General features: G+C 45.1%; 2 protein-coding genes across 3 annotated transcripts; both read right to left on the bottom strand.

The window, feature by feature from the left end:
- Window positions 1-1,439: 1,439 nt before the first annotated feature.
- LOC108245751 lies at window positions 1,440-6,837 on the bottom strand. 2 transcript variants are annotated; one of them, XM_017432910.3, is made up of 7 exons: window positions 6,703-6,837; window positions 5,128-5,247; window positions 4,686-5,033; window positions 4,483-4,596; window positions 3,394-3,846; window positions 2,506-2,622; window positions 1,440-2,426 (listed from the first exon to the last, which is right to left on the bottom strand). In XM_017432910.3, exons 1-7 carry the CDS (start codon window positions 6,782-6,784, stop codon window positions 1,909-1,911), a joined length of 1,752 nt encoding a protein of 583 aa, XP_017288399.1. In that variant the 5' UTR covers window positions 6,785-6,837; the 3' UTR covers window positions 1,440-1,908. The 2 variants fall into 2 exon arrangements, with proteins under 2 accessions (XP_017288399.1, XP_024865522.1); XM_025009754.2 differs by lacking the exon at window positions 2,506-2,622.
- A 1,155-nt stretch (window positions 6,838-7,992) lies between these two features.
- LOC108245757 (hippocampus abundant transcript 1 protein) lies at window positions 7,993-20,780 on the bottom strand. Its single transcript, XM_017432920.1, has 12 exons — window positions 20,421-20,780; window positions 17,040-17,138; window positions 16,902-16,964; window positions 16,031-16,158; window positions 15,824-15,938; window positions 15,514-15,732; window positions 14,188-14,301; window positions 14,026-14,097; window positions 13,831-13,943; window positions 11,928-12,025; window positions 11,673-11,836; window positions 7,993-10,229 (listed from the first exon to the last, which is right to left on the bottom strand). Exons 1-12 carry the CDS (start codon window positions 20,778-20,780, stop codon window positions 9,951-9,953), a joined length of 1,824 nt encoding a protein of 607 aa, XP_017288409.1. The 3' UTR covers window positions 7,993-9,950.
- Between the last annotated feature and the right edge of the window lie 1,225 nt (window positions 20,781-22,005).

The raw sequence follows: 22,005 nt of genomic DNA, 5'->3' as shown, positions 1-22,005 counted from the left end.
GGGGGAGGGGGGAGGAAGGGGGAGGAAGAGGAGGAGAGAGGAAGGGGGGAGGTTCAGGGGGCAGACAGAGGAAAAGAAACAGGAAAAACCCTGAAAAGTGGCGAATTAAAGACGGATTTCTGGACTGAAAGTTTGTCGATGAAGATCCGGATCACAGCCTTCACACTGCAGGAACCAGATTCAGCTGGAATCCGGATCAGAGCTGGAAGAAAACTGAAATAAGAAACACTGACTGCTTTCATTAGCCTTCAGCTACTTTTAGCTTCTAGCTAACATTTTGATTACTTGAGCTAGCTTTTTGCTATTTTTACTTTAAGCTAGTTTTGTTACTTTTAGCTAATCTTAGATAGTCATTTGGTATTTTAAACTTTGCTTTTAGCTACACTTTTGCTACTGTTGGCTTTTAGCTAGCCTTCAGCTACTTTTAAATAGTCATATAGAACTTTTAGCCTTTAGCTACCATTTTGCTATGTTTAACTGAAGTTATGCTTGTTTTAGCTACCTTTTTGCTACTGTTTTGCTCCTTTTAGCTTCCAACTAAAGTTTTGTTACTCTTAGCTTCTAGCTAGCCTTTAGCTAATTGTAGCTAGTCGTTTGGTAGCTTTGGCTTCTAGACACTATTTTGCTATCTTTTGCTTGTGTTATGCTACCTTTTAGCTAGCTTTTTGCTTTTAGCTAGAATTTTGATACTGTTAGTTTTTTTAGCTAGCATTTTGCTCCTTTTAGCTAGCCTTTAGCTAATCATTTGGAACTTTTAGCCTTTAGATACCATTATGCTATGATTTACTAGTGCTGCCTCTTTTAGCTAGGTTTTTTTAGCTTCTAGCCACTGTATTGCTCACTTTAATAAAGTGTTTGTAAAGTTTAGCTTCTAGATAGCCTTTTGCTACTTTAGCTGGTCTACTGCTACATTTAGCTAACATCTTTAGCTAGTGTTCTGGTTCTTTTGGCTGTAACAACTCAGTTTTAGCTTCTTTCAGTAGATTTCGTTCAGCTGAAGATGTAATTTCTCTGGTTTGTGTTTAAAATCTGTCATTAATGAGCAAAAAGCAGCTAAAACCATCGTCTTAGTAGCTGAAATGAACCAAAGTATTTTTCTGTTAAAGTGTCTTTTCAGCTTCCTTGTTTTGAAGAACAGTTGGTTCCGACCCGTCTGCGCCCGTCCAACTAAATGTAAACAAAGCGCTCGGCTTTGTTTACATTTAGTGCGTACCCACGTTTCAGAACCGAATATCTGTAAAACTGCCGGAGTCAAACTGCAGCGTCTGACCCAGATCAGGGTGACTAAATAAACAAACCGAGGCCGAGTCGGAAATAAAAAATAAAAATAAATAAATAAATAAATATCCATCCTGAGGACGACTTTAAAGCTGACAGGTGAAGGCAGAGGTCAGACCGCCATCTAGTGGACGAGGCGCAGAAGTGACGAGGAGGTCTAATATTTTCTAATATTTATTTTTAACAGAACGTCACAGAACATAACTTCTGTTTATACTTTTAACGACGTTTGTACAAATAATAAAACAGGATTAACGATAAGGCACTGAGTCAAATCTGAAAATAAAAATAATTAAAACGACAAAAATACTGTTTCTGTGTGAAAGTGCGTCTCGATATCGCCGCATAAAGATTTTATAAAACATAAATAATTACAGAAAAAAAACTGGATTTGAAGGATTCTCCGTGCGTTCCTTTGGGGCAGTTTTTGGCGAACGACGTCGCCACGGTAACTGAAAACAAATCGAGTGGCTCGTTGTGATGCGTTGTTAGTGTTTGTTTGGAACCCCGCTCAGGTGGACAGGAACGGGTTCCGCCACCGAAGAGGAAGAGACGGCACAGACGAAAATGGCGCTGACGGCAAACAGCGGCGTCTGATGGAAGTTAACGGGTGTCTGATAAACGTCGGCTCTAAACGTTCTCCGCCGCCTCATGAAGCGTCTCGATGATCTTCTTCTTCAGCCTCCGGACCTTGTCAGGCGGCGTCTCGTTCAGGCACTCCTCCACGTACTTCAGGAAGCCGGCGTGCGGCGACTCGCTCCGGTTCCGGCAGACGCTCCTCATCAGTTCCATCAGCTTGTCGGCGGAGGGCAGCGGCGGCGGCCGGCGGCTCGCCCGCTTGCGCCCCGGAGCCCCGATGTCCGCGGGGGAGGAGGACGCCGTGGAGGGCGAGGAGGAGGGGGAGTCCGGGGGCGTCGGCGAGGGCGCCGCGCTGCTCCGATTAGAGGAGGAGGAGCGCAGGCGGGGGAAATCCTCGGGCCGCTCGGCGTCCTCGTCGCAGGACTCGCAGAGAAACATCAGGTCCTGGTAGTGTTTCCACTTGGGCAGGTAGAAGTCCTCGGAACCGCAGGTCCGGTTGGCGCTCACCGCCTTGTGCTCGCGCTGGAAGATGGTCCGCAGGTTCCGGAACTTCGTCTTTATGTCTTCCACTGAAAGGACAAAGAGGAAAATCAGAACCGGGACGGGCAGACGGAACCGTCCCGACCGAGCCGAAGCCGACCCGGGTACCTGAGAACGGGACGGGCTCGCCGTGGGACAGCAGGACGCTCAGCTGTCCCAGCAGGCTCCGCCTCAGCAGACGGTTCCTGTAGTTCTCCAGCCTGTGGTTCCACAGACAGCCGTGTTCTGCAGAGAAACACAACAGAGCCCGGTCTGTCAGCGAAATATCTCATGAACTGCAGGACGGATTTCAACGACACCTTCAGGAAATAATCTCCCGATGTTTCCGATTCAAACCGATTCAAAATGGCCGCCTTGAGCTAAGACATCGTGTGGTAGTCGCTGAGGATTAACCCCGACGAACTCTCATCGTCGAGGTTTGACCAGAAACATCCGTCCTTTTTCTTTACCTGCTTCTCCGGGCCGGGGGGACCTGGTGTCCGTCTCCAGCTGTCCCCGTGGGAGAGACGGGGGACACCCTGGACAGGTGTCCTGTCCATCGCAGGGGACACATGGAGACAAACGAGACTGGTAACATTTTGGAGTCACCAGTGAATGGGAGGAAACCGGAGGAAACTCCACCCAGAGAGGCAGCAGGTCGGGAAGCGAACCTGCGACCTTCCTGCTGCGAGGCGATGGCTCTAATCGCTGCACCACTGTGCCACTCTGCCCCTTCTAAAAAAAAAAAACCTCGATCTGCGGTTCTCCGCCTTCCCTGGAGGAATGCATATCGCCCGCCGCCTGACGGAGTCCGGCTGATCCGGTCCAACCCGGAGGATAACTACTTTCAGCTACTACCACACCGACGAGTCCAGTTTTATTAGCTGTGGCAGCCATCTTGAATTGAACTGATGAGTTTTAGACACAAACCCGCTGATTGCTTTTCTTTAAAATCTGGTTCACGGGATATTTTACTAACACTAAAAGACAAACGAGGATCCTGTCGCCGCCACCTACCGGCGTAAAACGAGATGAGCTGCTGAACTTTGACCTCGCTCCAGAGGCAGCGGGAGTCGGCGCCCGGTCTGCCGTCAGCCTGAACCAAACAGGGTTTCCTGTCCGGCAGGGATCCGGGCGGCGAGGGGGGCGGCGGCTTCAGGCGATCCGGAGACGCCGGGAGGAGAACCGCGTACATGGCGCCGGTTTCGCCCTCGGCCTGGGCGGCGGACGGGTCGCTGAGCTTGACGCCGGAGGACGGAGGCGAGCGTCCGCGCTCCTCCTGCACCAGCAGGACCTGCAGGTCGTCGGGACACTCGTCTTCGTCGGCGGACTCGCAGAGGAAGAGCAGCTGCTGGTAGTGCTTCCACTTGGACACATAGGGCTTGTCCGACGTCTGGCTCGCCTGGACGGACTTGTGCTCGCGGTTAAAAACCGTCCGCAGGTTCTTGAACTTGCACTTTATGTCCTCAACTGGGAAAACAAAAACACAGAAGAAGAATGAGGTTCCCGCAGCGCCGCCTGGTGGAGATAACCTGTAGGGCGGGCTGCAGTTTGGATTCAAACAACAGAAAGATCATTTTGAAATAAAGAAAATATGATTTAAACTGATAAAGACGACCTTAAAACTGTTTCTCTGCATAACGAGTTTCAACTTTAATTATTTCGGATGATTTTTCCCAATTAAACTGTTTGTTCTTAAACAGGTTTAACAAGCACCTCGTTAAAGACTCGTTAGCTTCACTTCCTGTTCGCTGAAACCAGGAAACAGAAAAACTTGGTCGAGCTGCCCCCCAAACCTGGTTTTTACCCCCCAAAGACATTCAGGAAAACGGGAGGGAAATGAAGTCTCAGTCTACGCCTGACCACGCCCACGTACGCTCTGAGGCCTTGGGGGCGGGACAAGTCGCCTGTCAATCATTCGGCACCACTTTCAGATTCTGCTCGTCTGCTGAGGAGAGACTTTTAGTTTTTTTTGTTTTCTTAACTTTCCTCATTCTTCAAACACGACCTGCTGTCGAAAACAGGAAAAAAAAACTAAAAAGAACTCCAGAACGTCTAAAGAACGATCATCAGTTCAGAGACCTGAGCAGATTTAGGCAGATTTACCCGAGAACGACACGGAACGGTCGGACAGCCGGCTCCTCAGCGAGTCCAGAAGTTTCTGCCGGAGTTGCCGGTTGTTGTAGTTCTCAGACTTCTTGCTCCACAGACATCCATGCTCTTCCAAACCGAAGCAAAGAGACAAAAATTCCCGTTAGCGTCGTTAGCTTCCAGGCCCCGCCCCCTCCCCCGAAGCGCTGGCCGCGTACCTTCGTAGAAACGGATCAGCGCCCGCTCCCGTTCCTCGGTCCAGTAGCTCTTCACCAGGACGCCGGAGGAGGCGGAGGAGGTGGACAGGGACGGGAGGAAGGACGAGGGCTGGCTGTCCTCCGGGGTCACGTCCAGCGGCGACGCCGGCGCCAGCAGCGGCGGCGGCGGCGGCTCGTCGAGGCCGTTGTCCTGATCCCAGCAGCCCTGCAGGAACATCAGCTGCTGGTAGTGCTTCCACTGCGGCACAAAGACGTCGTCAGAACCGCACGCTCTGCTCGCTCGGAACATCTTATACTGACGCTGGAAGGTGGTGCGGAGGTTCTTGAACTTGTTCTTGATGTCCTCCACTGGGAACAGACAGAATCAAGGTTAAAAACTAAAGATGGTGGAACTCAAACATCGCTCCGGCTCATTGAGGTGATCCCGATGGATTGACGGTACCCGTGAACGGAACCGGAGGAGGCTGGGACGAGAGGAGAACCCTCAGGTGGTCCAGGGTCTTCCACCGGAGCTGCCGGTTCTTGTAGTTCTCCGACTTGTGGTTCCACAGACAGCTGTGCTCTGGGGAACAACGAGACGCATCAAAACAGCCGAAGGTCTGGAAGTCTTCACCACGTTTACAGCTGAAACTAAAAGCAGGACAACACGAGCTAAAAGTAGCAACGTGTTAGCTAAAGGCAACAAAACCCCAGCTAAAACCAGCAAGAAGTTGCTAAAAGCAGCAAAATGTAGTACAGAATTACGACAAGGCTAGCTAAAAGCTACAAGTAGGAAAATGCTACATAAAAGTAGCTAAATGCTAGCTAGAAGCCAAAGGTAAAAGCCTAGTTAAAAGAAGCAAAGGGCTAGCTAACAGCTAAAGGTAGCTAAAAGCAACAAAAGGCTGGCTAAGTGCAGCAAAACAATATCTAAAAGTAGCTAAATGGTAGCTGGAAACCAAAAGTAAAAGGCTAGCTAAAAGCTAAAAGTCGCAAAACACCAGCTAAAAGCACCAAAAATGCTAGCTAAAAGTAGCTAGAAGCAACAAAAGGGGATCTAAACGTTAAAAGTAGCTAAACAGTAGCTAGAAGCCAAAAGTAAAAGGCTAGCTTAAAGCTAAAAATAGCAAAACGGCAGACAAAATTAACAAAAAGCTAAATGGTAGCCAAATGTAAAAGGCAAGCTAAAAGCAACAAAAGCCTGCTGAGCGCAGCTAAACGTTATCTAAAAGTAGCTAAATGGTAGCTAGAAGCCAAAAGTAAACGACTAGCTAAAGGTAGCAATAGGCTAGCTAAAAGCTAAAGGTAGCTTAAAGCAAGAAAAGGCTGGCTAAATGCAGCAAAAGCTTATCTGTAAGCTAAAAGAAGCTAAATGCTAACTCGAAGCCAAAACTAAAGGGCTAGCTAAAAGCTAAAAGTCATCTGACCGTTGCTGTTCGGACCACCTGATTGGTTCAGTCTGTGAATCAATTAGTGAGAACTAACGAGTTCATAACGAGGAACGATCCTGAACGATCAACATGTCGGCTTCTCTGAGGTCATTGCTGATGTCTTTCCGCCCTGGCGTTGAGTTAACACCAATTATATTAAATTTAAAACATTAGTTTATATGTTTTGTTTTAGTTTGGTGCTGAAATCATCTGTTGATTGTGTTTAAAAATGTTCCTTTATGGTCATAAATTTACAATCATTTAACATTTTGGGGAACCTTTTTTTTTTTAAAGCATTATTTTAATATTTTTCTTTCCCTCTGATCGTCTTTTTGAATTTATTCTGAACTCCTAAACGTATTATATGAAAATGTTTGGGTAAAAGTTTCTGTCTCGTTTCGGTAAAAAATAAAAAATATTTAAAATAACGGCGAACTGGAGCCCGGTTGCCCGTCGCCATTGCTGCGAGCCGCTGGTCTCATCCAGCAACGGTTGCCCCAAAAAGAGAAAACCGTGTAGTTGCGGCGACAACTGGAGCGGCAACGGTTGCCAAGCGTAACAAGTTAAAACTAAATAAATGAATAATAAACAAATAAAGTCGGACTTACTGGAGAAAAACGCTATGAGCGCCCTCTCCTTCTCCTCCGTCCAGTACCGCTCCGGGGTGAAGCGACACGGAGACGCCGCCATGTTTGTTGTTGCCGTTCAGGCTTTCTTCTTGTCGGCTGCCAGGTCACGTGGCCGCCAATGCTGAGCTCTGATTGGACGAGCCCGTCAGCGGTTCAGAACAGTGACACGAATTGCCCGGTAGAGGGCGCGCCTGAAACACGTTCACTGCTCCAAACTCCTCTTAGTTTGTTATCGCCCGCCGCCATGAATGGCGGATTATAGTAATTATACGGGAATTTTTATTAAAATAAGAGAGAAGACAAACAGATTTCTAAACCCTTAAAGGCTGCAAACAGCATCAGCCAGAGGGGAAATAGTTTTTTCTGCTAAAGCTAAACAAGCTAAAAAAGCTCAAAATCAACAAAACTGTAGCCAAAAAATAAAAATTAGCAAAACCATAACTAAAAACCAGAAAGTAAAAATGCAGACAAATACTATTTCCTAAGTAAATGTACTATTAGCTATGATTCTGAAAAAGAATTAAAACTTTAGCTAAAAGTAAACGTTAGCATAACCATAGCTTACAGCTTATATTAGCAAAACTATAGCCATAAGCTAAAACTGTAGCTAATAACGAAAACAAGCAAAACTATAACTAAAAACCAAAATTTGCATAATAATAGTTATAGGTTATAATTACCTAAACTATAGCTAAAAAACAAGAGAAACAAAACTATAGATGTAAGCTAAAATTAGCTAAAAAAAAAAAAAAAACAAAAGAATTAAAACTATAGCTGTAAGCAAAAATGAGCTAAAATTAGTTAAAAATAGTTAAAAACAAAAAGAATCAAACCTATACCTGTAGGCTAAAATTAGCTAAAAACAAAAGAATTAAAACTATAGCTGTAAGCTAAAATTGGCTAAAATTAGCTAAAAAACAAAAGATTCAAAACTATACTGTAAGCAAAAATTAGCTAAAATTAGTTAAAAATAGTTAAAAACAAAAGAATTAAAACTATAGCTGGAAGCTAAAATGAGCTAAACTGTAGCTAAGAAACAAATGTAGTAAAACTGAAGCTAAAAGCCAAAATAAATTAAACCACAACTACAAGCTAAAACTGGTAAACTGTAGCTAAAATCAGCTGTTAGCAGGACAGTAGCTAAAGGAATGTGTGTTGATGTGTTTCTATGAGGAAAACTTCAATAAAAAGTTGAATAACTATAAAAGATTTAAACATTAAAGTGACTTTTCTCCTGGTGTTTGTAGAACCATCGACTGGAAACAGACGTCAGGCGTGTTTGGAGTTTTATTTCCAATAATTAGCAGCCGGACGAGACAACAGTGAACCTCAGGAACATCTCGTTTCTTCACGTGGACGCACATCCAACCGTCGGATGGTTATTTTACAAGCCTCTGTCCGGCCGGAACACCGAGTATTTACAGAAAGCATTCATGTGAGCCCGTCGGTCCGACTCCAACCTGCCGGGGAGTTATTCCACAAACAAACCGCTTATTTCCAAAAAGTTAAAACATTAGAAACAGAAAACCAGGTTGTGTCGAAGTCCGGATATTTCCGTCCTGCTCGATGCTGGTGCCGTAAAACACGCGTTAGCTGCCCGGTAAAAAAAATAAACAAAAATAACCTGAAACAGAGGAGGTTCAGGTTCAGACAGCAGCCGAAACGTCGCCTACGAGCCGCGGATCGGCCTGTGGCAGTGCCAGTAAATACTGAGGAAACTCTCCGTTGGGCGCTTCAAGTATAAAGTTCATTCGCAGGAACGTCACCGCTGCCGGAGGCGAAAAAAAAAACATCGAGTCGCAAAAACAGATCGATCGGAAATCAGGAAAAACTCGGAAACGTGGAGCTCAAGTTTAGGATTTTCTTTCGCCGCCAGCAGCCAGCAGCACTTTGATTAAAAAAAGAATTAAAAGATTTGAGATAAAATTTAGGGAGAAACAGGAAATGAAATAAACTGGAGGTCAAGGAACCGGAACTCGTGGCGAGAACGTTAAAATAAGTTTAGGGGCGACTGGACGCCTTCTCTCATCGTTTGTTTCGCGTCTCGTCTGAGCGGCTTTAAACTCACGCCCAAATCCCCCCCAGTTCCCTGCCCTACCCTCCCTCAGGAGGATTGTTAGCGAAGTTGGTTTTTGGTTTGAGTTTCAGGGCGAAAAAAAAAAACCACTTTTGAAAACGCCGCCGTTCTGTTTCTGTCATAGCCCCGCCTCTAACCTCGCCCACGACCCGACGGCGGCGTCCTCTTCTTCTTCTTCACGTGTTTTTTGTTTCGCACCCAACTCGTTATCTTTACGCTGCACGTCTTGTTTCGACGTACGGCAGCGTTAGGGCGCCACCTGCAGTCCTGGAGTAGTTCCTGCAGGTCGTTTTCTCCGTTTCTGTACGATGGAAACTGTTTTTAGAAACGATGACGTCATAGCCCCGCCTCTAACCTCACCTACGACCCAACTGCGTCCTCCTCTTCTTCTTCACGTGTTACACCCCATGTTTCGTTTCCTGTTTCTGTGAGACGGAAACGGTTCTGGAAACGATGGCGTGTTTACGAAGAAATTTGTTTCAGAAACGGTGAAATTAAAAACGCTAAACGCTGTAAAAAAGGTTAAAAGAAGACGCCCGGTCGCGTAAAAAATGCCGTTAGCATCTTTGTCGATACATCAACAAGACTCGAGCGTTTTGTTTCAGTAAAACCTAAAAAAAAAAGATAAATTATCGTCTTGGATTTTAGTTCTTTGACTCGTTTTTTCCACTTTGATGGAATAAAAACTATTAAAACAAACAAAAAGAGAAATAAAATCTAAATAAAGTAACACTGATGTTTTTGCTGCCGAATGTTTCCTCCAAACTTGAAAGTTAGAAACAAAAAAACATTTTTCTGTTCGTCACAAAAAACTCAAACTTTTCCAGAAATAAAATCTTAATTTTAACGATTTAAACGGGAAGATCTTAGAAAACAACCGAGTCCTTCAATATAATATATATATAAAGACAAAAAAAGAAAAAGAAAAAGGAAGAGAGTTGGTCCCTTCTTGTTAATTTAGTCCTCGTTGGCCCCGCCCCTTTTCTCCTCCGTCCAATCACAGGGTGGCGTCTCTTCCCTCCGTTAAGAACCAGTTCTTAGTGGTCGCTTGGTGTTACCGACCGGGCCGCTCTCTTCGAAAACAATCTGACAACAAAAGCACGTTTAGTCCAGCCGAGCGGCGGCGTCTGACAGGCTCCGCCCCCCCCCATCACACGATGCTGTCGTGCAGCAGAGGCTCGAAGTCCTCGTCGCTGGCGGCGGGCGGGGTCTCCTCGTCGCTGCCCGGCAGTGGCGTGTTGATGTGGACGCCGGCCAGCGAGGACATGGACTCCTTGTTGTCGGGGCGGGGCTTGTCGCTGAGTGACAGCTCGGAGGACGAGGAGGAGGAGGAGCAGCAGGTTTTCTCCGGGATGAAGAGGGCGACGAGGAAGGCCACGACCACGGTGCACGCCCCGAGCAGGAAGGGCGGTCCGGGGATGAGCGCTTGCTGGAGGAGAAGATGGCAGAACGATTTTATTTATTTATACTTTTATATTATTTTATTTATCATTTATATTTTATTTATAATTTATATGTTATTTATTATTTACATTTTATATTTTATTTATTATTTACATTTTATATTTTATTTATTATTTACATTTTATATTTTATTTATTTTTTATATTTTATTTATTATTTAAATTTTATTTATTATTCATATTTTATTTATTAACGCTGCCGGTTCTTCTGAGGGTTCAACAAAATTATATTTGGTTATAAAATCTATGGAAAAGTAAAAGTTCCTGTTGGGATTTTGGGATCTTAATATGTGTCCGAGTTGTAGCCAATTCGGTCGGTTGGCTGTGGCGGCCATCTTGATCATCCAGGTCGGTTCGAGCTCAGGGCTGCGTGTCGGGAACGACTCCCGGCTACCACCGCGCTGGAATGCGGACGAATTGTGGCTGGGAAACGGGAGCGGCGGCCAGACGTGGAAAAACGGCGCGTTCAGGTGTCTAAAAATTAGGACCATTTAGATCACACGTGTCAAACTGAAGGCCCGCGGGCCAGATCCAGCCCTCTGTAACATTTCATCCGGCCCTCTAGTCTGGTTCAGATCGAGTCTCTGATTCTTATTTTGTTTAAAGAAACTGAAGTTTTCTCTGACAGTGACTTAGAAGCCAACAATATATAGTTTTAATTTCTGTATGATCAGGTTTTTGTCTGTTTTAATGTTAAAAACTTCATTTAAAAGCTGAATGAGGCGTAAGAAATGACAGCTAATGATGAGCTTTTTGAAGTTTGATCTATTTGTCTGTGTTCATTAAAGTCTGTTTGCTCTAAATTCTGTATAATCTGTAACTGGGAAAAGGTCATTGATATTTCTGTATGAATGATTTGACATAATGCATCTAAAACTAATTAATTTATGTCATTTTAATAAATATTGATCGTGATCGGCCCTTGACTAGGACCAAATTTTTAATTTTGGCCCCCTTGCGTCACTGGGTTTGACTCCCCTGCTTTAGGAGGACGTTAAAGAGAAGACATGAGGACATTCTGAGGACAGATCTCAAAGACTTTTCCTCCAAACTGCTCAACTAATGCAAAAATTAAAACGTGTCTAAACGACGGAGCGCCGTTACAAATTAAAATTTGACGTTTTTTACACAAAAATGGTCACGAATGTTTATTTTATTTGACTAGTTTTTGTGTTTATTAAACCCAATTTTATTTTTATTGTCTGTAAATTGCCTTTGGTGTTAGTTTGAGGCAATAAAGTTAAATAAAATTTGTTTATCTTTGTGTTTGCTAAGGTCAATCCTCTGAGTTGGAGACTTTAAACCAACGATTAGAAGATTTAAACTGTTTCCTGCTTCATATAAAAGGAAGCAGAGTAAAGAGTCTCATCGTCTTTTTCTCGCGGTTGGCGACAGTCGTCGGGTTTTACCTCGGTGGGGCTGTGCAGCGGCAGCGGGTCGATGTTGTATTCGCCCTGGATCGGGTCCATGGTGTTGAGCTCCACGTTGAAGAGGAAGAAGACGAAGCCGTACAGAGCCGGGCCCAGGCCGTTACAGAGGCCCCTGATGCCGGTGATCATGCCCTGAACGACGCCTGCGGGGGCAAGACGGGACGGGACGGGTCAGCAGATTCAAAAAAAAAAAAAATCAGAAACACTCCGACGAGCCGCCGATGGTTTCGTCACCTTGTTTATCGGAGTCGGCCGACTGAGACACCAGAGCAGAAACTGCCGGGAAGGTGATGGAGGACATCGCTGCCACCGCGCCGGCTGCCCACATCATCCTGGAACACACACACACATTAAAACCACAGAAAAGACATCAGGAGGGCAGTCTGGGATCAGATCTGAGTAAAAACCTTTCAACCAGTGGCGGCTGGCCAATAGAGGGCGCCGCCCCACCACTCACATTACCTAGAATAAGACGTAAAAAAATAAATAAAAATTAAATAGTAAAATTTAAATATTTCGAAATATATGCATATATATATTTGTAGTTGTGTAAGATAAATATTTTATAGTTAATGATCAGTAAAGTTGTTTTGTTAATTGGTGACGTATTTCCGCCCCACCTCTCGTTAAAAGATGGGATTGTTCAGGGCGCACCTCTCCTGCGCCCAGATCTGACTCCGCCTCCCGCCGCCGGAGCGTGGGACTCCCGCCATGGGGGCTGACGTCACATCCATCTGTCAGAAAGTTCGCCTGATTGAAAAGTCGAGCCGCGGGTGAGCTGCCTTTTATTCAAAGACAGCAATAAGTTCATATTTAATAATTAGTTGAAGAAAATTTATCCTAAAAAAACTGTTAAAATGTTTTGGGTTTTGAATTCTAATCGGAGTGATACATCCAATCTTTGTTATATTGTACGTTCAGAATATGTGACGTAGTGAGTGCTCTCACTATAAAAAGATCTTTGACGTATTTTCTCCGTAAAGTTTTGAAAAATAAGAAAGAAAACAGGTCTTATAAACACTAAATGTGTCCTATAGGCTTGCGCCTTGGGAGACCTCCGTCTATGTAAGTATTGGTGTTCAGGAAGCACTTATGTATTTATATGTACATTATAATGTTGCTTTTGTTGTTTTAATTCATGTAAGTACACAGGTGTGATACCTTAGTATATGTCTATTTTGGATTTATAGTCCCCCCCCCCCGGAGAAAACTCCACCAGCCGCTGCTGGTTTCAAAGCTCTTTCCTTTAAAAGATCTGACAGCTCAGGTTTAGTTTCTTAAAGAAGTGGACTGATGTTGACAAAATGAAGAAATATGAATAAATTAGCAAACATTAAGCAGGTTCAGAGGGAGAAATGACAAAATGAACCGTAGCAAATTAAATGATAAATAAGAATAAATGCTACAAAATCCGTGTACGGTTCATTCTTTGGTTTTTTCGTTTCAAAATAAAACTGCAAAAACAAAACAGGCATGTTTTTTTTTTGTTTTCTCGTTCTTAAAACAAAATTAGAAAAACGGCAATTGCAAAAAATAAAAAAGGGGTACTTTTTTTTTGTTTTCTTTTGAACTGCAATGGTTAAACCAAAGACGAGCTTTTATTTTGTTGTTAATTCAACGGGACCTTATGGCGGAACCGGAAATGAAGACCTGAACTCCCGGCAGTCACCAGCAGGTGGCGGTTATGTACACCTTCAGTTTCTTTAAAATCCACCAGAAGAAGAAGAACTTTTTCAGAATCTAGCAGTTTAAAAATGGATCTGTTTGTCTTATTTAGAGGGAATCGACGCATTTCACTGAGAGCTGATGATCTTACCGTCAACAAGATTTCTTTCAGATTCCAAGGAAGTTATTAAATCAGGACATTACCGCCACCTGCTGGTGACTGCCGGGAGTTCAGGTCTTCATTTCCGGTTCCGCCATAAGGTCCCGTTGAATTAACAACAAAATAAAAGCTCGTCTTTGGTTTAACCATTGCGTTAAAAAAAACACATGCTTGTTTTGTTTTTGCACTTTTATTTTGAAACGAAAAAAAAACTAAGAACGAACCGTACGCGGATTCTGCAAACGTGTCTGGAAACCAAATCAGGCTCCAAAACGAGACGCCCTGAGGGTCAAACATGTAAGTCCTTCTCACCACGGCTCTGATCCGAAGCCGTACCAGGCCAGCTGCAGGATCTGGAAGCCCAAACCCAACAGAACCGTGTTCTTGTTGCCCAGATATCTCATCAGCAGAGTGAGGAAGAGCGTCTGAGAGGAAGAGGAAGGAGGATTACTCAACGCGGCGTGAACTCGGATTTCAACCGATAAAAAAACCCGGTTAGTGTTTCACCTGAGCCACGATCGACAGGATGCCCACGACTCCGATGAAGACGGCGATGGTTGTCGAGGAGAAGTTTATCACCTGAGCAGAGAAAGAAAAAAAAAAAACAACGTTTTATTTAAACGGAACGGCGGCGTTCCGGGGGGCTTCCGGCGCCGAGCCCGGCCTCACCTGGCGCAGGTACAGGAAGAAGCTGGAGTACTGGCCGGCCTCGGGCAGGTAGGACAGGAAGACGGTGATGCAGATCAGCAGGACGGTGGAGTCCTGACCCACCTTCCTCAGAGACTGAGGGACAGGGGGGACAGGGGGGACAGTCAGAACACCAGCCCGGCTACAGCTCCTGGGTCTCAAAAGGTCAAAGTTAGAACCTGTCGAAGAGACCCGACTCAGTGAGGACGAGTCCGCAGAAACGCCGCATCCAGAAAATTTATTTTAGCTGCTAAAACACCAAAACCTTCGGCTCGTTCAGCTGATACTTATCAGATCATTTAACGTCTACCTGCTTCAGCTGATGTCTCTGCTTTTGTCTCCTTTTGCTACTTTCAGCTAATATTTTGAGACTATTTCCCTTCAGCTACCTTTTAGCTTGTATTCGGCTCCTTTTAGCTCTAAAAAGGTTTCGGCTTCAGCCACATGCTCTAGTTTTGTCCTTTGCAGCTAGTTTCAGGCTCGGTTTAGCCTTCTGCTGCATCTAGCAAGTGTTTTGCAAATTTTAGCTTCTAGTTAGCATTTAGCTACTTTTGTCTACATTTGCTTTTAGCTTTTTCCTACTTTTAGACTGTAGCTAGAGTTCTTCTTCCTTTAGCGTCAGCATCCTTGCTTTATTTTTGTCTTTTTAAGCTAGTAGTTTAGCTTTAAGCTATTCTTTTCATACTTATAGCTAGTGTTTTAGTACTTTTAGCTTCTAGCGAGCCTCTTTTAGTTTATTGTTAGTTTGTTACTTTTAGCTTTTAGTTACTTTTTCTACATTTAGCTTTTAGCTAGTCTTTCAATACTTTAAGATTTTAGCTAGCATTTTTTTATCTTTTAGCTAGTGCTCTGCTTCCTTTAGCTTTAATAATTCAGTTTCAGCATCCTGGCTTTATTTTTGTCTTCTTAAGCTAGTTTTAGCTTATAGTTACTGTTCTGCCACTTCTAGCTTTAAGCTATCCTTTTGCTACTTTTAGCTTCTAGCTAGCCTCTTGCTACATTTAACTAATATGTACGAATAGTTACTGTTCTGCTACTTTTAGCTTATTGTTACAGTTTGTTACGTTTAGCTTTTAATTACTTGTTTCTACAATTAGCTTTTAGCTAGTCTGTCAATACTTTTAGCTTTTAGCTACGGTTTTGGTACTTTTAGCTTTAATAACTCAGTTTTAGCTTCTTTAGCAGATGTCAGCAGTCATTCAGCGCTCTCTGCGTCAGAGCTGAAATCCTTAAGAAAAGGACGTCCGTTCGGCTGATTGACGGCTGACTAACGGCCGAAGTTTCAGCTGCAGGAAGTCGGGTACTCACGGCAAACGGGTCAGCCTGCTCCCAGGAGAACGGCGCCCCCCAGGTGTTCAGCCTCATCTTGTCCGGCAGCGACTCGGGGACGGCCAGCAGGATGAAGCAGATGTCGGACAGAGCGATGAGCGTCGCCAGCAGCACCACCAGGTTGTCGCCGTACCAGGCGGACAGGTAGGCGCCGATGGCCGGACTCGTCACCAGGCTGGCTGCGAAGGTGGCCGACACCTGAGGCGCGCGGGGGCGACAGAGGGAAGGGTTTCAAACGTCCGAACCGGCAGCCCGGGGGCTTCGGTTCGGACGCACGGATGGGTCTTACCAAACCGTAGGCGGTGCTGCGCTCCCTCTCATCCGTCACGTCGGCGACGTAGGCGAAGATGACGGAGAAGGTGACGGAGAACGCTCCGGACATGGAGATCATGGCGAAGTACCACCTGGAAGACGGGGAGAAGCGAGAAGAACACAAACACAGGTGAAGATTCGGACCCGAACAGAATGAGGAGCTCTGGGTGCGGCGGCGGCGTACCACGGGCTGAGCCTCATCAGGGGGATCGGAGCGCAGGTGAAGAAGACGGTGATGAGGAGGAAGGAGCGCCGGCCCCAGACGTCCGACAGCGCTCCGATCAGAGGCGCCGACATGAAGGACAGGAGACCCTGAAGCAGAGATCAGATCTGAGTCAGCGTCCTTTTTTATTTCAGCCACTAACAGCCGAACGTCCGGCTCATTCAGGAGATCCGACGCTTCGGCTTTTTTTTGGACTTTTATTTATTAAAACTTTGTTTTTGGAATCAGCTTCAGCTGGCGGCTCTATTCTTGTCTTCTTTGCTACTTTTAGCCTTTAGCTGGCTTTTTGCTCTTTTCAGCTTTTAGCTAGCGTTTAGCTTCTTTAGCTTTCAGCTAGTGATTTTAACACAGCATTTTGTTGCTCTTAGCCGGAATATTGTATCTTTTAGCTCTCTGCAAGCGTTCGCCTTCTTTAAGATAGGTTTTTGTAAGCTTTAGCTAGCTTTTTTTTAACTAGCTTTAGCTTGTTGGAGATTTTAGCTGGTGTTCTGCTTCCTATAGCTTCTAGTTATTTTTTTTTGCCACTTTTTGCTAGCATTTTGCATCTTTTAGCTCTCTGCTTCTTTTAGCTTTTAGCTATTTTTTGCTACTTTTAGCTATGATTTAACTTTTTCTAGCTCTCTGCATGTCTTTTAGCTTCTAGCTAGCATTTCGCCTCTTTTAGCTCTCTGCAAGCGTTCTGCTTCTCTTAGCTAGCATTTTGATGGTTTTAGATTTTAGCTAGTCTTCTTGCGTTCTGCTCCTTTTAGCTTTAGCAGCTCAGTTCAGCTTCTTCAGCAGATTTCGGCTCGTTCGGCTGTCTGTCTGCGTTCGTTCCGTCTTGTTTTCTTACCTTCACTCCCTGGATGAGTCCGTTCATCAGGAACGTGTGCTGCGGGAACGTTTCGTGTAAAACCTGCGGGAAGGAACAGGAAGGAACGTGAACAAACGTCGGTGAAGCAGCCGAAGCAGCCGAAGGAGCTGAACTCACGGTGAGCATCGGCGTGGTGAGCAAACCCCAGGCGAAGAACTCCAGGAAGATCACCACCACCGCGTGATAAACGCTCGGTCTGCCGATTCCCTGCTGAGGCTGGAAGACAGAAACCAAACCCTTCCGTTTAAACAAGTCCCTGTCCACGATGGACACCCAGTGGGGACAGAGTCCACAAGTCAGAAGACATTCTCAGCTTGGCTAACGTCGCAATCTTTTTACCTCAGGAGTTGGAACACGGATCTGGGAATGACGCAAATTAACCGCGTTCAGCTCGGAAAACCCGGCGGGAAGCATTTGGGCCCAGCCGGTGTCCCGCTGGACGGCGGAGACTCTGAAACGTCTCGAGAGGTTCGCGAAGGGAGAGGAGACGCGTTTACAGCCGCAAGCCAAAAACAAGCCGCCATTTTCCCAAAAAAAAAAAAAAAAAGGCCACTGAAAGCGCGGCCGCACACCTCACTGCGGATCCGTGAGATCAGCGTCGGCTCGGTGAAATCCCACCTTCCGGCTTCGGAACGCTCCGGCAGAAGTAAAGACGTTGGTTCGCCGTCACGTGACTACGAGACCCAGGAAGCTCCTCCCTTCCCCATTGACACTCGCCGGCTTTAAACACGCCCACTGACCAATCAGGCAATCTTGGAGCTGCGAGGAACGGCGCCAAGCGGCGGACGAAGCCGCTGCGAGAACAAAACGCCGTTCTCGTCACACGAAGACTTCTGACAGCTTCTGCCACGCTGACGCGCGCAAAGCGGCCATATTGGATTTTGAGGTGGCGTTCTTGTTGTTCCTCTGGAATCCACGCTTTGGTTTGCTTTGACGGTTCAGTTTTTGGCCGTTTGATCGACGTTTACTGACGAAACAAAGAGACGGAGAGGAAACGCAGTTTTGGCACCGAAGCGAGCGAACCTCCGAGTTCACCGCCGAACCGCCAAAACACCAAGCTAAATCTGAACAGAGGGTTGAAGAAGAAGAAAACGTTTGGTTGTCTTGGTAACGTAAATGAAGCCAGGATCTAAAAGCCGAGTTCTCGTTGATTCAAACCGGAGTGTCGAGACTCCAGCCACGAAAACAGGAAATCCAGGAAAATGGACGCTGTCCGTCTTCAGTTGGACATTTAAGGAGGTTTGGATTAAAATGTTGTTTTTTTTTTAACAACAAATAACAAAACAAAGGAGCTGTGGTGACCAAAAGAAGTCAGAATTAAACATTTTATATTGTTTGGGTTTCATATTTAAAGTCCAGACTTCAGTTTATTTGGGTTTAATTGTGATTACTGATTTACGACTCACAAAAAAAAACAAACCAGAAAATATTTAAATTCAGTAACTCAACAACCCAAAAATGAAAACAACTAAGTTTTACAGGCAGGAGAAGAAATAAACTTATAATATTTTTAATAAACAGGTTGGAAAATGGTGCTGATTTCACTTCGAACTGATCGACAACTTTAACAGGAAACGAGTTGATCTTAAAGAGCCGATTTTAACGAGTTGATCTTAACAATCTGATCTTAACGAGCTGATTTTAACGAGTTGATCTTAACGAGTTGACCTTAACGAGTTGATCTTATTAAGCTGATCTTAACGAGCTGATCTCGACGAGCTGATCTTATCGAGCTGATCTTAACGAGCTGATCTTAACGAGCTGATCTTAACGAGCTGATTTTATTAAGCTGATCTTAACAAGTTGATCTTAACGAGTTGATCTTAACAACCTGGTCTTAACAAGCTGATCTTAACGAGCTGATCTTAACGAGTTGATCTTAACGAGTTGATCTTAACAACCTGATCTTAACGAGCTGATTTTATTAAGCTGATCTTAACAAGTTGATCTTAACGAGCTGATCTTAACAATCTGATCTTAACGACCATCAGGTCTGATCGTCGGTGGCTGCACAGTTTCACAACAAACCCCTCAGAAAAAACAAACAAACAAAAAAAAACAGTCCATGGTTTAAATAACGGGAGATTTAATCCCAACAGAACAAAATAAAAAACTAAAAACATAAAAATAAAAGCTTTAGAACATCTGTCAAGATGGCGGGAGAGCTAAACAAGCATCCTGAACATCCTGTCCTTGTTTCCTTTCCTGCAGATGATTTTAATTATTCTTCTAAATTTCACCTTTTTACCATTAATACATATTATTTTCATTAAAATTCATTTTTAACTCATTAACTTCATTAAACCGGTTCCTTTTTTCTGCCTTGACAAAACGTCATGACGCCAAGTTAATAAAAACAAAATAAATCTAATAAAGCTCATATTTCCAGATGTTTCCCTCTGTGCAGCAGCTGGACCTGAGGAGATCCTTTCCAGAGGCACTAATGCACCCCCATACAATCAGAGAGGCAGGCTGACCTCAGAACAGTTCTCCTCTTTGGTGCAGAGGAGACACATCTGTTCACATCTGGCTTCTTCTTTGCCTGATAGAGCTTTAAGCAGCATTTGTGAAACAGAACCAGAACCTGGGTTTAATGCAGCCTGAGGGGTCGAAGGTCAACCTCGGCCCATTCTTGCTATTGAACGACTGAACCTTTACACCCAATCATGATGCTCACCTGTGGAACGTTCCAAACAGCTGGTTTTTTTGTGAAAAAACAATAAAATCCGTTTGAACGTTAAATATCTTGTCTTTGTCGTGCGTTCAGTTAAATAAAGGTTGAAAAGGAGCTGCGAATCGTCTTATTCTGTTTTTGTTTCATCAGAATCGGGGTTGCAGTTGCTCGATTTAACGACCTTTTAGTTGCCGGAGCAACAGATTTAAAATCAACATTTATTATTATCCCAATTATTTAACATGTTTGCTGCGCTTTAATGTGATTAAAACACAAGTTCATGTTTTTTATTTGCATTTCACCCCACTTGTTTTGGAACTGGGGGGGTCTGTTTCATCACAACAATGCTGATAAATCTAAATATTGAGTAAATAAAAACAAATCTTTGCTCCTGTTGTCCTTTAATTTGAGCAACAATAAATAAAAGTAAATAAAGGAGGTGACGGGGGACATTTTCTGCAGGTGTCTCCATCAGGGGGGGTTAAAATGGAGGCTCCGGGCTGCGGGCGGGCTGTTATGTAACAGATCCGGAGCCCTGAACGGCCATTTTGGACCAGAACCGCTCGGTTCGGGTTCATTTAGTTCTCTGGACTCTCCCATCACCGTCACAACCTGTTCTGGATTATTTATAGACCCGAAAATATCTCCTTTTTTATTCTATTTATCTAAAACTCCTCTTTTCTTTCAGCTTTTTATCCCCAGATTGGATCCTGTCATCCTTAATTAACCCATTCTGTTCTAGAACCTGATTTATTTGATATTAATTGGAGGTGGTGCGTTCACGTGCGGGGGAACGTGAGGAAGATGGCGCCCCGAGCACTCACCGCGCCTCCGTCCTTCATCACGATCTTCTTGACCAGCAGCACGCGGCCGCCCGCCGGAGGCTCCGCCGCCGCCTCACGCCCGCCGCGGGCCACGAAGCATCCCTGTCGCGTCGGTATGCGCGCTTCCCCGGGCGCTTCCAGGATGCCTCTGTGCGGAGCCCCGAAGAGGCCGAACCGAACCGAGCCGAGACGGGAGGGGGGGCTGGGGTGAGAGGGGGAGAGTCCGAAAATGTCCGGAAAAAAACCAGGGGGGCAGAACGCGGGACCGGTGCCGTCCTTCTCCCGAACAGGTCCGCTTCGCTCCGGCGCTGGAGGTTCTGCGGCGGCGGCGTCGAGCTGCGGCGGGGCAGGGCGGGGCATCCGGCGCGCCCTTTCACAATAAGAGCGGCGCCTGAACCTATATTAAAGGGCAAATTAAAGGAAAAGTCGAAATAAAGAGTTTTTATGTTTTTCTTTGAGTTAAACACCATCATAAAACCCTCCAGGGTCCATTTATCTGGTTGAGAACATTAATGACTTGGTTTTTAGGGTATCTGGGGTGGTTGTGGGCGGAGTTACCTCCTTAGAAGGAGGAGGGGCCTGAAGTGATGAAGGTCACTGAGGATGTTATCAGGGGAAATGGAGGCAGAAGAAGATGGAGGTCGGGCAGGAGGAGGTCTGACAGGTCCTCTAGGCGGTGGTTCTCCTGCTGAAGGTGTGTCTCTCAGGTTCTCCTCTGCAGTCCGTCTCCAGACTCGGATCCATCAAACCTTCTGGTTCTTCAGGCGCTGCAGAACAACTCAGCGGATGGAGGTTCGGGTCGGTTCTCCTCCACGCTGTCAGGACTTCCTACTTCCTGTCTTACTTCCTGTTCGGCTCTCAATGCGTCAGCCTTCAGAGCGCAGAACAAACCCTGGGAATTTCTTCCATCTTTGATTTTTAACTTTAAATCAGTGGAAAGTGTAAATGTGGAGGATCTTGAATTTTGAGATATCGGACGCCATTTTTACAGTTTCGGCCCATTCCTCTTCTTGAAACGTTCACTGACCTCCGTAACTTTTAGTATCGTCTGTGAAAACCTTCACCTTGTTGGAAACACAAGCTGATAATTCATTTATAAAGATCACAAAAAGATTTGGACTCAGAACTGAACCCTGAGGGGTTCCACTCCCAGTCCGGGTCCGGTCCGACCTGTTTGGACCCGTCTGGACCAGAGGGACTTGGTCCAAATTTACCAAAATATAAGATTCAGGAAGGCAACAAATAAAAATAAATCGAGTTTGAATTGTAAAAACAGGTTAAAGTCGGGTTTTATGTGCCTGAGCTCTTATTTTGAAAGCCGCGTCTCTTCGTTTTCCCGCTCAGCGCGTGACATTGACGCCAGCAATCCGGTTCGGTCCGCTACGAATCCTTTTTCATTTAAACGCGGACCCGGTTCGACCCGAACCGACCCGGGTTCAGTGGAGGAAAAAAAACCCAGAACCGAACCGGGACGAGACCCGTTTTATTATAAATTAAAATAAATAAATAAATAAATAAATAAATAAACAGAGAAAACATTTCGTGACGTAACTCCTATTAGCGCACGAGATCGGAAACGCTTAAC

Source organism: Kryptolebias marmoratus, linkage group LG14 (assembly GCF_001649575.2).
Source record: "Kryptolebias marmoratus isolate JLee-2015 linkage group LG14, ASM164957v2, whole genome shotgun sequence".
In the NCBI taxonomy this organism is placed as follows: domain Eukaryota; kingdom Metazoa; phylum Chordata; class Actinopteri; order Cyprinodontiformes; family Rivulidae; genus Kryptolebias; species Kryptolebias marmoratus.
This window is presented reverse-complemented; position numbering and strand designations above follow the sequence as displayed.

What these genes read in the sequence shown, in the direction of transcription:
- LOC108245751 (XM_017432910.3), bottom strand. Translation starts at nt 6,784, where the DNA reads ATGGCGGCGTCTCCGTGTCGCTTCACCCCGGAGCGGTACTGGACGGAG. An exon ending in GCTGATCCGTTTCTACGAAG is followed by an intron (nt 4,597 to 4,685) that starts GTACGCGGCCAG and finishes TCGGTTTGGAAG; the next exon opens with AGCATGGATGTCTGTGGAGC. An exon ending in GCTCATCTCGTTTTACGCCG is followed by an intron (nt 2,623 to 3,393) that starts GTAGGTGGCGGC and finishes GTTTCTCTGCAG; the next exon opens with AACACGGCTGTCTGTGGAAC.
- LOC108245757 (XM_017432920.1), bottom strand. Translation starts at nt 20,780, where the DNA reads ATGCCCCGCCCTGCCCCGCCGCAGCTCGACGCCGCCGCCGCAGAACCT. An exon ending in CTGATGAGGCTCAGCCCGTG is followed by an intron (nt 15,939 to 16,030) that starts GTACGCCGCCGC and finishes CCCGTCTTCCAG; the next exon opens with GTGGTACTTCGCCATGATCT. An exon ending in GGCCGACTCCGATAAACAAG is followed by an intron (nt 11,837 to 11,927) that starts GTGACGAAACCA and finishes TTGCCCCCGCAG; the next exon opens with GCGTCGTTCAGGGCATGATC.